At 36.4% G+C, this 14,427-nt stretch overlaps 1 protein-coding gene across 2 annotated transcripts in view; it reads left to right on the top strand.

Moving 5' to 3' along the window:
• Window positions 1-14,180, top strand: part of camk1b (calcium/calmodulin dependent protein kinase Ib) — a 59,752-nt gene extending 45,572 nt beyond the window's left edge. For both annotated transcript variants that reach the window (XM_039656238.2, XM_039656237.2), the window contains 8 exons: window positions 2,498-2,636; window positions 4,845-4,971; window positions 6,578-6,653; window positions 6,741-6,853; window positions 6,982-7,060; window positions 9,043-9,130; window positions 9,217-9,358; window positions 11,566-14,180. In XM_039656238.2, the coding sequence (XP_039512172.1) occupies window positions 2,498-2,636; window positions 4,845-4,971; window positions 6,578-6,653; window positions 6,741-6,853; window positions 6,982-7,060; window positions 9,043-9,130; window positions 9,217-9,358; window positions 11,566-11,663 (862 nt within the window). In that variant the 3' untranslated portion in view covers window positions 11,664-14,180. The remainder of the gene's footprint in view (window positions 1-2,497; window positions 2,637-4,844; window positions 4,972-6,577; window positions 6,654-6,740; window positions 6,854-6,981; window positions 7,061-9,042; window positions 9,131-9,216; window positions 9,359-11,565) is intronic.
• The last annotated feature ends 247 nt before the right edge of the window (window positions 14,181-14,427 follow it).

Raw genomic sequence — 14,427 nt, 5'->3', positions numbered from 1 at the left:
CTACGAACCCACAGGAGACACACGACACAATACTAGAATCTATCGTGTGTCTTTAACAGGCCCCGTAGAGATACAGAGGAGCAAGTAATGGATGACTCTGTGTGTCCCCCCTCGGCTCTCTCTCTCTCTCGCCCCCTCATACCGTCAACCTGTTTTAATTACTCGTGTGCCAGAGCGCTTCGCTATTGTCTTGTCCACTGAGAAATCAAGGAAAAGGCTAAACAACCACACGCACACGCTGAACGGAGCCGGGGAAATATGCTCACACCTGCGCCTTCACTCCTACCGTCCCAAATGTCAGTAGAGAGAGAGAGAGTTAGATGTGTATATAGAGAGGACAGACAGATTATATCACGGGTGACAAAAGATGGAGAGAGAAACACAGCAAAGGGTCGCTCTCCACTACAGCTGTGTTAACAGAGAGATCAAGACTGACAGAAAAGGATGCGAGAGATGTTCATTGTGGGATTTTCCGGGTGATGGCAGCTCTGCATGCAGACAGCAGGACTCCAAGCTTGCCAAGGCTTTCAACTCCGCGAGATATTAACTGTGTGTGTGTGATAGCACCCACAGTCTTGATGCTTCAAATACCACAGACTATGAAATCCCACCCTCAGCATTGCCTTCATCCCACACACACAAACAGACAACACACTCGCTCTGAATAAAGTGTCACTGTAACCACAATGCTTGTGCTGAGAAGTTAGGAGGAAACGCACAATACACAAGTGGGTGAATCTCACCCCAAAATCTAAAGAAATTATACAATTATTTCAGGACTAGTGAAATCGATTGCATTGTGAAATTATTTTCATGACATTTAAGCACAATTCAACCCCAATTTTCATCACCATAATGTGAAAAACTTCAGATTTTTATTACTATACAAACAAAACATTCTCATTGCTATATATATAAGGCTAAATTATATTAATTACTATAAATACTAACATAAAGTGTACCAAAAATACCAAAAGTATACATGGAGGTGCCGGTGAGATTGCGTTCTCATAAATGAACCGAAACTCAGCGTTTAAAGGAGTAGTTCACTTTTAAAAAAAACTATTCCTGATAATTTACTCACCCCCATGTCATCCAAGATGTCCACGTCTTTCTTTCATCAGTCGAAAAGAAATTAAGGTTTTTGATGAAAACATTCCAGGATTTTTCTCCATATAATGGACTTCAATGGGGTCCAAACGGTTCAAGGTCCAAATGAGAGTTTCAAAGGACTTTAAACGATTCCAGATGATGAATAAGGGTCTTATCAAGCGAATCGATCGCTCAATTAATAAATAAATAACAAAGTTTAAGTTTTATAAGCACAAACGCTCGCTTTGCTCTGTTCTGTGAGGCGCGTTTGTGACTCTCCTTTTTGAACTCGTTCATCAAAATGAACGAATCTTTGTTCATGTCATTTGGTTCATTCAACGAGATGACTCGGGAAAAGATTCGTTCATTTTGATGAACGAGTTCGAACAGGAGAGTCACGAACGCTCATCACAGAACAGAGTTATAAACAGTTATAAAACTTAAACTGAGTTATTTATTTATTAAATGAGCGATCGTTTCGCTTGATAAGACCCTTATTCATCGTCTGGTGTCGTTTAAAGCCCTTTGAACCGTTTGGACCCCATTGAAGTCCATTATATGGAGAAAAATCCTGGAACGTTTTCATCAAAAACCTTAATTCTTTTCGACTGAAGAAAGAAAGACATGGAAATCTTGGATGACACGGGGGGTGAGTAAATTATCAGCTAAAGTTTTTTGAATAGTGAACTACTCCTTTAATGTATCCAGTTAAAAAACCCGGACACCACCACACAAATGTGGCTTTTTTTAATGACTGTCCAACTACTGTAACAGTCTATCACGGGCTATTCTAGTTGCATTTTTCATCAATTTATTTCTTAAATTATACATTGACTATGTTCTGGCCTGCGATCTAGTGTGAAACATATTTTACTTGCCGACCCCTGACCTAGATCATCCTTACAAATAGTACTACAGTGGCACCATTTTATAATGATGGTATCACATACTGGATGACCACTAACTGGCATATTCAAATACTGTGCAGTTTACTTGCTCTTGCAAAGCATGTCCAAACTTATATGATATTACCATAATATATTTGTAGTGCGAGAGAATAATCATACATCTGTACATCTGTTAGTATAGGTAGTGTCACCACTTCTGAGGAATGAAATCGACCTCTTACTACAGCACTTTTAATGAGTTATCTTGTGAAGTTCACCACTATGAGATTGAGCGAGTTAATGTGTCAGAGAGAGAGAGATGAATAGTCTTTCAACGTAAACTGAGTAAAACAGCTTCCCCTGGTGGTGACGATGCGCTACAGCATCACCGTGTGGTTGTGCTGGGATCCTGCTGTGCGCCAGTCTGTCTCGGGGAAAAAAACAGAGACAAGTGAGCATGTGCGTTGGTGTGTGTGAAAGACGGCTTTGCAAGCATCTCTCTGTTTTTCCATTGGCAGAGTGTCCGGTGGCGAACTCTTCGACAGGATTGTGGAAAAAGGATTTTACACTGAGAAAGACGCCAGTAAGCTGATCCAGCAGATCCTGGACGCTGTGAAATACCTGCACGACATGGGCATCGTGCACAGAGACCTGAAGGTGAGGCGGCAGTCGGTCTACGACTCAGTGCCAGTTTCAAAAAGTTCCCATCCAGCTTCATCACTTCATTCAGGAGTCCTTGATAGTGCTCTTGATATTAATAGTTGGGTCTTTGCCCCCAGAGAACAGGAAAGTAGTTCTAGGTAAATGGATCAATCAATGTCTCGGGTCCCATTTTTCAAGTTCAAAAGGAAGGATCTGTAAAGGGACACTCCACTTTTTTGGAAATAGGCTCATTTTACCACTCCCCCAGAGTTAAACAGTCGAGTTGTACCGTTTTCAAATCCATTCAGCCGATTTTCTGATTTTTTTAGAAGAATGTCAGTCACCAGACAGTTTCTGGTCTCACTGATATCCAAAGTATATTTTTTTCCTACAATGAGACCAGAAACTGTCTGGTTACTGATATTCTTCTAAATATCAGAAAATCGTCTGAATGGATTCGAAAACGGTAAAACTCGACTGTTTAACTCTGGGGGAGTGGTAAAATGAGCCTATTTCCAAAAAAAAATGTGGAGTATCCCTTTAAGAAATGTCATTTAGGTCAGTGCTGTGGCCTAGTGCTTGGCTCATTCACATTGAATCCTGGATCTCATGTGGGAGATGCGAGTTTGAGTCCAGCTAGTGTAACCCCCAAATAATGTATTTATTATGAGTGACTCAAGCCATATCTTGGGAATTTGGCAAGTAGATATCCATCAAAATCACCCTGAACCCCATAGCATCCTCATAGCAACCACCTGAACACCCTAGCAACCATGAAGAAATATATTTTTATATATATATATATATATATATATATATATATATATATATATATATATATATATATATATATATATTTTTATATAAAATTACAACTACTGTTAAGTTCAGGAGTCAGTAATATATATATATATATATATATGTATATATATTTAATGTTTCGGAAAGAAGTCTCTTATGTTCACCTAGGCTACATTTATTTGATCAGAAATACAATAAACCAACCTGTGAAATCTGTTTTTTTATTTTTATTGTAATACATTTTAAAATGTAAAGCTGTATTTTTAAGCATCATTACTCCAGTCTTCAGTGTCACATGATCCTTCAGAAATCACTGTAATATTCTGATTTGATGCTCAAGAAACATTTCTGTGACTTTTAGCCAATTGAATACATCCTTGTTGAATAAAAGCATTAAAAACACTTTTTTAATGAGTTTTGCTCATATACATTGTCCACAAGAAGCAAATTTACTATTTTAAAGGTGTTCATCAACCCTTAAAATTTTGCAACATATAGTTATTATCATCCAATTGTTCTAACCAGCTACTTTCCTTCATGGTTCCTGTTATGGCAAGCCGTTTTAACTTTTATTCATTTCCAGGATATGAATTCTTGATATCAACAATTGTATTTTCACTAGTGAAATGTCACCATAGGCTGACCTTCAAAACCAATTGGTGATATCAAGAATTTATTTCTTACTATTTCACATATCAGAAATACAATTATTACTAGTAAAAACCTTTATTTTTGATATCAAGAATTCAATTGTTACTAGTTGAAATGTCTATTCTTGATATACACAATTTAATTGCTACTAGTAACAATGATCATTTTTGATATCAATAATTCAATTTTTACTAGTGACAATGTTAATTTCTGATATCATGAATGTGATTGTTACTAGTAAGAAAGCCATTTACATATCCGAAATATTGAAATCAGAAATGCATTTTCAGATATCAAAAATTAGCATTTTTATTAGTACCAATTGAATTGTTGATATCAAGAATAGACATTTCAACAAGCGACAATTTAATTATTGATATCAGGAATTCGCATTTTTACCAGTAACAATGTAATTATTTAAATCAAATTGATATTTCTGCTCGTAAAAAAAAAAAACAATTCTTGATATCAACAATTTATTTTGACTGGCAATTTCACTAGTGAAAATACAATTACAGATATCAACAATTAAATTGTTGATATCAAGAATTCAATTGTTGATATCAACAATTCATACCCTGGAAATGAATAAAAGTTAAAGCGGCTTGCCATATCCTGTTGGACATACAGTTAACACGAGTTGTGTCAGTTGTTATGCAAAGTTTGTGTTTATAACCAGTGCAGTGAAGGATGTTCAATGTGATTCTTAATTTGAATACAAACAGTGTGTGTGTCTGATCCATATTACATTTTCTGTGTGTGTGTTTTCAGCCAGAGAACCTGCTGTACTACAGTATGGATGAAGACTCCAAGATCATGATCAGCGATTTTGGCCTGTCAAAGATCGAGGGTTCGGATAGTGTGATGAGCACAGCATGTGGCACTCCTGGATATGTAGGTAAGACACGCCTCCATATGCAAATATGCAGAAAGTATGGTGTATGTATCTGGATGAAGGATCTGAACACTTTGGGCCCTTTTTTAACGATCTGAAACGCAAGTATCAAGTAACTTTGTGGCGCTGTTGCTAAATGACTCTTGCACTCGACGCTAATCTAAAAGGGGTTGGTCTGAAGTAGCTTCATTATTCATAGGTGTAGCTTGGGCGTAACGGGAAACAAACCAATCAGAGCGTCATATCACATCCCCTTTAAGGCCCCGTCCACTTTCGTTTAAAAAACGGAGAATTAAAACGGAAACGATCTCCGTCCACACCAGTGTTTTATCTGCGTGTCAGAATTGATCTCCGTCCACATTAAAGGAGTAGTTCACTTTTCAAAAAACTTTTGCTGATAATTTACTCGCCCCCATGTCATCCAAGATGTCCACGTCTTTCTTTCTTCAGTCGAAAAGAAATTAAGGTTTTTGATGAAAACGTTCCAGGATTTTTCTCCATATAATGGACTTCAATGGGAACCAAACGGTTCAAGGTCCAAAACAAACTTTCGGTACAAACTGCAAACTTGTTCAAAGGGCTTTAAACGATTCCAGACGATAAATAAGGGTCTTATCAAGCGAAACGATCGCTCATTTTTTAAAAAAATAGCAAAGTTTACGTTTTTTAAGATCAAATGCTTGCCTTGCTCTGTTTTGTGATGCGCGTTCGTGATTCTCCTGTTCGAACTCGTTCAGTTAACTTAAACTTTGTTATTTATTTATTAAATGAGCGATCGTTTCACTTGATAAGACCCTTATTCATCGTCTGGTGTCATTTAAAGCCCTTTGAACAGTTTGTGCTGAAACTGTCTTTTGGACCTTGAACCGTTTGGTCCCCATTGAAGTCCATTATATGGAGAAAATCCTGGAATGTTTTCATTAAAAACCTTCATTTCTTTTCCACTGTAGAAAGAAAGACATGGACATCTTGGATGACATGGGGGCGAGTAAATTATCAGCAAAAGTTTTTTTCAAAAGTGAACTACTCCTTAGTAGTAAAACGACTGAAAACGCGAATCACGTGACCATTCAGCAACACTGGGCATGCGCGTGCCGGTGTAAACAGGAAACGGATTGACTATTCCTCAGATTTGGGGACGGGTCATGTGATGGGTGGTTGACGAATCAGGGAAGGACATATCATGACTGATAACACCCAATCATGAGCCTCTGCATCATCGTTCCAGGTGTCTATGGTCTAACATCAATATGATTTTATAACATGTAAGAACATCTGCTATACCTGCACGCTCTCTAGGAAGTTTTCAAAGCTTTAGAAAGAACTGGTTGAAACTGGTTCCATGGGCTCTCAATTTCTAAAGAATCTCCTGTGTGTGTCGGGGAGATTAGATGTGGTTATTTATACAGAAAAGGTGAGAAGTGAAACTTGGGTGTAAATATCTTTGCCAGCTATACATGGATGACGGCAATCAACAACAATCTAAAAATGTGTGCAACCACAACCAGTATTCTCAAGTTTAGCGACTTATTTGTCACGAATAGTCAGTTGTAAAGCCTCCTGATACGTGTGTGAATTGATGTTTGATCGTGTTCACCGTGATCTTCAGCTCCTGAGGTTCTGGCACAGAAGCCGTACAGTAAAGCGGTGGACTGCTGGTCAATCGGGGTCATCGCTTACATCCTGTGAGTGCCACTATACTGCCGCTCCAGTGTTGTACCTGAACTGGTTTTGACTGGGCTCACCATCTGTCCGTTTTTTTTTTTTTTCAGTTTATGTGGCTATCCGCCATTTTACGATGAGAATGATGCCAAGCTCTTCGAGCAGATCCTGAAGGCGGAGTACGAGTTTGATTCGCCATACTGGGATGATATCTCTGACTCGGGTACTTTGTTAATGTTCTTTAATGGCTGTCAAATATATTTGGAGAGTCTTTCTTTCTTTGTTTCTCAATGACATTATGGAAACGGTTATGTCATGTTCTTAACTTTAACAATGTGCTCTTTTTCTCAGCCAAAGATTTTATTGTGCATTTAATGGAAAAAGATCCCAACCAGCGTTACACGTGTGAACAGGCTCTTCAGCACCCGTGGTATGAGAATCTACAGCAATTATACTGTAAATCTTTTACAGTCTCTCATATAGCAATTTAAAAAAAAAATATCGCTTACATACAGATTTTTATTGCCATAACTATTACAGTTTCCACTATTGTGGTTTTACTGAATGAAAAGGCAATCAGACATCGTCATGAACCTTTCATACATCTGTCAACGGATCACAATGAGAACCTTTCCCCGTCACAGATGATGTCGAGCTTGTCCATAAGCATCATTTATTCACACTTGTGTCATTCTAAAACCATATAACCTTCTTTTATGAAACAAAAAAGGAATATTTTGAGTGTTGTTTATGCTGTAGAACCATAAAGAACACGTCATGTTACACGTCATCAGAGTAGAGATGTTGCTAGTATTTCATTGAATAGTTTGAGGCTGTATATAAAAAAATAACATTGCAAAATTATGCATTATGCCTTATATATTGTAATTTGATGCCGTTATTCAATGAAAATCTGCTACAGCTTTAACATCTCGTTAATATATTCTAATACGCATGAAAAGTTGCTGAGCCTGGACTGTGATCAATGATGTCGAACGCCATTGGTTTTCACTTATCATGTCATTATGACGTTTGCGTACACATTTGAGAGCTGTGTAAAATAGATTTTGATTTTCAATAAATTGTGATTGAAATTTTGGCCCCCGCCCCTCATAGATATATGACGCATTTAATTTTTGAAATTTTCAACATATTTATAATTAATGAGTCTAACATAGTGTCATCTATTAAAATTATTTAAGTTTGATCAACTCAATTTAGCTAGACTTAGAAAAGAGGAACGTTATATATAACAATGGTATAGTTTTAACACAAACGAATTAAGTAAAGTTCAGTTTTAAATATATTAGGTTGATTGAACACGATTGAATTAAGTTGTTATATGATACTATTGATATATATTTGATGTTTGACTTATTAAATATAACTACGTATTACTGCTAATTAGATATGTTTAAGTAAAGTGAACGAAATTGAATTGCGGGCCTGAATATTTTATTTTTTTTGTAGGCATTTTAGTTGACTATCTACTGTAACTTCATAAGAGTTCAACTGTAGTGAGAAAGCAAACATTACAACTTTGGAACAAAAGTGGGAATATAAAATAACATAGCTTTGCGTTTTGGGTGAACCGTTGCATTAAAGGAGTAGTTCACTTTTACTGGATTTTCTCCATATAATGGACTTAAATGGGGTCCAAACGGTTCAAGGTCCAAAAGACAGTTTCAGTGCAAACTGTTCAAAGGCTTTAAACGATTCCAGACGATGAATAAGGGTCTTATCAAGCGAAACGATCGCTCATTTAAAAAATAAATAACCAAATTTACGTTTTATAAGCTGAAATGCTCGCCTTCTGTGATGCGCGTTCGTGACTCTCCTGTTCAAACTCGTTCATCAAAATGAACGAATCTTTTTTTGAGTCATTTCATTCATTTTCAGTTTGTTGAATCAACCAAATGACTCAAAAAGTCATTCGTTCACTTTGATGAACGAGTTCGAACAGGAGAGTCACGAACGTGCATCACAGAACAGAGCAAGGCGAGCATTTGTGCTTATAAAACTTAAACTTTTTAATTTATTAATTAAATGAGCGATCGTTTCGCTTGATAAGACCCTTATTCATCTTCTGGGATCGTTTAAAGCCCTTTGAACAGTTTGTAGTTTGTACTGAAACTCTCATTTGAACCTTGAACCGTTTGGACCCCATTGAAGTCCATTATATGGATGTTTTCATCAAAAACCTTAATTTCTGTTCGACTGAGGAAAGAAAGACATGGACATCTTGGATGACACGGGGGTGAGTAAATTATCAGCAAAAGTTTTTTTTTTAAAAGTGAACTACTCCTTTAAGACAACAGATTTGCTACTCAAAAAGATACTTTGCCTCTATTGGCACACATCATTGGAAACTTAACAAAGGAAACTTGAACGTAAATGTGTTTTGTGCTTCAGGATTGCTGGAGACACGGCGTTGGATAAGAACATCCATGAATCTGTCAGTGCCCAAATCAAGAAGAACTTTGCCAAAAGCAAGTGGAAGGTAAATCAGTGCAGATGAGAGTGGAAGGACTTTGTGTTTTATATACTGTACTGGTTTTCTGATGTTTCTCTTGTTATCGTTCACAGCAAGCGTTTAATGCCACAGCTGTAGTTCGCCACATGCGCCGGCTGCAGCTGGGAACCAGTCAGGAGGGCCAGATGCAGTCCACCCTGCCCAGCCCGTGCCACGGACGCCTGCTGCTGCCCGAGGGGGACGAGGACGAGAGCGGTCAGCATCACATTTACATTTCCTGTCGTCAGTGTTGGGGAAGGTCACTTTCCACATGAACTTATGAAGCTTATGAACACATGAAGCTTAATTTTAAGAAATGGCTTCTACATAACCAACACTGTGAACATTAACGCTGCTCCTCTATTATTATTATTATTATTACTAACCTTATTATTAATTTTATTATAGACCTATTCTTTCATACTTAATTAAATTATTTTTAATTTCTTTTTTTTTTTTTTTTTGGTTTAATTGTGTCTGTATATACATTGTCTTTTTGTATACTTCTAGTTTTATGACTGTTGTATTGCTGTAATTTTTAACTCTTTTTTTTCTAGTTAAGAGCCTAATAGCATCTGGCAAAGGGACTACCAATGAAAACTAGCCTTTGGGCTAATTTGGGTACATTTACATTTAAGAATGTTTATTAATGTACACGGTCCCTTTTCTAAATAAATAAAAAAATTTAAAAAATAAAAAACTAGTTGAATTTAGAACTAAGTTCACGGTTCCGATAGTTCTTTTTTTCCATATGTTGCTGCAAGATATTTTTTTTTCTTGTGTTTTTGCAGACTCTTTCATTCATTCAGACACTATCATAAACTGCCAGTCATAATGAAGTAAACCACATATTTACACAGTCTGAACTTGGTACCCATTGATTTTTTTTTTGCATTCTGTTTTAAACTATTTTTAATTAAATATAATTAAACACTATTTTCCTTTCACATTAGAAATGTATGTATGTGAATGTATGAGTGTGTGTGAGAGTAGAAATGTATGTATGTGTGTGGGATAGAGCCCGACCGATAAAAGATTTTGAAGGCCGATGCCGATACAAATATTTTTGGGTTTTAAAATCCGATATATCGGCCGATATTTTCTTTATTTATTTATTTTTGGATAAACTGGAGATGATTAGTCACAAATTTTGTCATGCTTATTTGAGTTAAGAGAACTGATGGGCATGTTCTTTTAATTGTTATTCAAGCAATGTATGTATCGTGACCAACTTAACGAGTGTTGCCAACAGGAACGGTGTAGAGCGCCCTCTGGTGGACAAACTATACAACTCCAACACTCATGACATGGTTCAAGCGTGTTTCGTCCGTTTTTATTGTATTTTTGAAATATTTATTTATCAGCCATTATAACTGCTGATACCGATAGTTTGGAAAATGCCTAATATCATCCGATAATATCGGTCTGCTGATATATCGGTCTGGCTCTAGTGTGGTAATGTATGTGAAAGGAGAATGTGTGTGTGAGAGTAGAAATGTATGTATGTGTGTGGGATAGAGCCCGACCGATAAAGGATTTTGAAGACCGATACAAATATTTTTGGTTTTTAAAATCCGATATTCCGATATATCGACCGATATTTTATTTATTTATTTATTTTTGGATAAACTGGAGATGATAGTCACAAATTTTGTTATGCTTATTTGAGTTAAGAGAACTGATGAGGATGTTCTTTTAATTGTTATTCAAGCAATGTATGTATCGTGACCAACTTAACGAGTGTTGCCAACAGGAACGGTGTAGAGCGCCCTCTGGTGGACAAACTATACAACTCCAACACTCATGACATGGTTCAAGCGTGTTTCGTCCGTTTTTATTTTATTTGTGAAATATTCATTTATCAGCCATTATAACTGCCGATACCGATAGTTTGGAAAATGCCTAATATCGGCCGATAATATCGGTCTGCCGATATATCGGTCTGGCTCTAGTTTGGTAATGTATGTGAAAGGAGAATGTATGTGTGTGTGTGTGTGTGTGAGAGAGAGAGTAGAAGAATGCATTTTGGCTTGTACGGCCCCTCATACATATATATACTTTAAATACACACATATATAAACACAAATTTTTATTTTAGAATCGATTTATTGCGATTCGCACTAAAAAATACACGTCTCATTTTTATTATTCTTATTGTATTAAAATATATCTCTCGTTAGAAGAATACAGTATCCAAAATCAAACCATTTTTTTTATTTAAATTAGCATAAACTAAATAAAGTACACCACATACAACCATAATCTGTAAATATTTGACCATTTAAATAATATATAATTCATTTTTGTAGTAATGAGGATGATTTTTTATCTTTTTTAGGAGGAATTGGGATGAAAAATTTAAAATTGTTAGTTTTGTCAGTTACTTATGATGGCTAAGCTCTCTCTCTGTGTCTCTCTCCCAGCCCTGCGGAGGGAAAACAGCGTCTGCTCCGAGGGTGTCGGAGAAGGGAACGACATCCAGAACTGCACCTACCACGTCCATCCCACTAGTCGGGTCTGAGTGTCAATCATCCTGCAGTAACCAATGACTGACTGTCCTGTCTTTCCACTGGAGTCCGGCCACACCCCCAGTCTGGCCAGGAACACACAGAGCTCCAGCATCCACTTGGAGGCGCTGCAGTGTAACGAACCCAGGTGGGAATGTGGTCACTACTATTCCAATGGAGGGATTCTCCCGAAAGAAACGAGACGAGAAGATTGCCACAGGCGCTTCATGGGTAATGTATGCTTTTGTGGGAGCTGGATGGAGATCGGACAGTGTTTTAACTCACTTTTTAAAGCAACGCCGACTAGGCTACTTTCATTTTTCTTTTCCTAAACTAAAAGTATGCAGGCCTGTTTCTCTTTTCATTGAAAATGCACGCTCTTGGGACGTGGCCTAGAGTAACACACATCAATTTTAGATCCCGCAACCTTTTATTCGATGGAGGATTTTGGCGTTGGGTTATGCTAATTCAAATTCACACCTTAAATGTTTTATATTCCTTCTTTTCAACTAAGGTACAAACAGATTTTAGGTCGACACGTGTAAATGATTCATTTTCTGTTTTTACACACTACGTCTACTCAAGCAATCATGAGTTCATCGTCAGTATGTTTAAGAGCGTCTTCTGTGGTGCCTTCATGGATTCAGTATCAATGTTTTATTTGTTTAAACATGTTTTATTCATCTTTTAGTTGGGAATGTTGGAAGCTGTACACGTTTATTCACCCGCAAGGCATATATACTGAGCTATGCACTGTCGGTGGACGCTTATGTTTAATCCTGTAAATACGGCACAGCTTCTGTTTCATTTGTTTGTAAACCCCTTTCTATTACAACATTAACAGTACTCAGGGGAGGAAATATTTAGAGGTATATAGTAGAAATCAGAGAATTTTGATATATTAAATGGTTGTTTTACAAGAAAACGTGTCACTACGAGGCAAATTATATAACTATATTTGAAAATGTTGGAACCTGTATGAAAGTAACCTCCATTAAATGGCATGAATGTGTGACTTGACTCCAATTTTATTGTTTTGTTTGTTTCCATTCACTCCCATCCAGAAGTAAAAGAAAAAAAAAATAACATTAGATGGAAAAGCTGTTTCATAAAAGTCACATAATTGGATTCTCCAGATGTTTGACTGGTTTTGTATAATGCATTGGAAGAGTTTTTGTTTTTAGGGAATAGGACCATTTTCAAAAATGGATGAATACAATATATAGTGCTAAATTCTCAAACGATACCGAATGTTTTGGATTTATTGATATTATGAAATTACATACAGATATCATGTGTGATTTGTTTCATAAACTCTTTGGTTGTTGGAAGGGTTAAAATATTCATTCTGGTGCTGAACATCTTTCAAGGCACTAATATAAAAACATTTGATATAAAACCCTTTTGAAAAATGAACAATTATAACAATCTGTATCTGCTTTCTGGATTTATTTTCGATGTGTGGTGAAGAAGGAGTTTTTTAAAAAAAGTACAAAACGTGAAGTCAAAACACCCTGTCATGTGATGTGTTGCTTGCGCAGACTTCCTATATTGATCAGCCCTTTACAAGCTGTGGCGTTTTCAAAAATATATGTATGATTGTATTCTGCACAGATAATATTGCATAGTAACTGTGGTTGAGACCGTGGAAATGAGGATTTACCATAAATATAAATATATGTTGATATAGTCAGAAGCAAATGATTTAAGCATGTTGTGGTGATTTATGTACATACATAAATAAAAAGATTATTGTAAATACACAGATTAATATGCTATTGTTAAATGTAAAGTGCAAGAAATTGAAGTTTAAGATCGATGTAAACCTAAAAAAAAAAGACGGGGTCATGATTGTCATAAAACAACTATGTTCGCCGTGGAATACTGCACATTATGTACAACGCCCCTATAATTTAATTTGAAGTTTTAATGATGAGTCAAAATTAGATTTGAAACGATAGCGTCATTGCACATATAGTAAGAGTATGGTGATGTCATTCTTGATAAAGAGTTGATAGATACCTCTCTGCTTCTGAATGCTTTCTGCAGACATTTGGACAGTGTTTTCGACAGTATCTTGGGAATGAACGGTGTGAAAATGTACCAACTCAGGATAGCAACAATATTGGATTTACAATCAGCAAAAAGTGCCCCTAACACCCCTAAAATATATTTGCAAACCATAGTAATTATGCAATTTAATTTCAAGGGCTTGACTCTGTAAAACAAAAGTCATTTCTCTTTCTAAACATTTCTAAACCAAGTTAATGTGTTTAAATTGAATAGTCTTTGAATTGAGCTGAACTAAAATATTAATGACAGTCTGTTGTCTAAATATGTATGACCATCAGAATATACATTCTGTGTTTAGCCTTTTTTGTAAAAGCTGTTTGAGACACTACTTGTATGGATGCAGTGCATCATAGATATTTACTGTATTTGTAATGGAGTACTGCTCGATATTGACGCCAATGATTTGTATTTTTCAAACATTTGTACCTGTAAAGTGGATTAAACTTTCCTTGTCTATGCACTGTTTCTGTGTGCTATCTAGCGTGTTGAATACATGAGAACGAGAAGGATAGAAGTGAATAATAGCAGGTTATGGTAATAGTCCTACTCAAGCATGTTTTTAAAGTGGGATTTTGGGGGTTTAGTATTTCCTGAACCACAGTGGAAATTCTCGGGAGATCTTGGCTTGTGCAGAACGCCAGACATGTTATATAAAAATCACTTAATACATGCAATTTCTATACTGTGTGTCTGTATGTGTTATTT

Source organism: Pimephales promelas, chromosome 21, assembly GCF_988280905.1.
Source record: "Pimephales promelas chromosome 21, fPimPro1.hap1.1, whole genome shotgun sequence".
NCBI classification, from domain to species: domain Eukaryota; kingdom Metazoa; phylum Chordata; class Actinopteri; order Cypriniformes; family Leuciscidae; genus Pimephales; species Pimephales promelas.
This window is presented reverse-complemented; position numbering and strand designations above follow the sequence as displayed.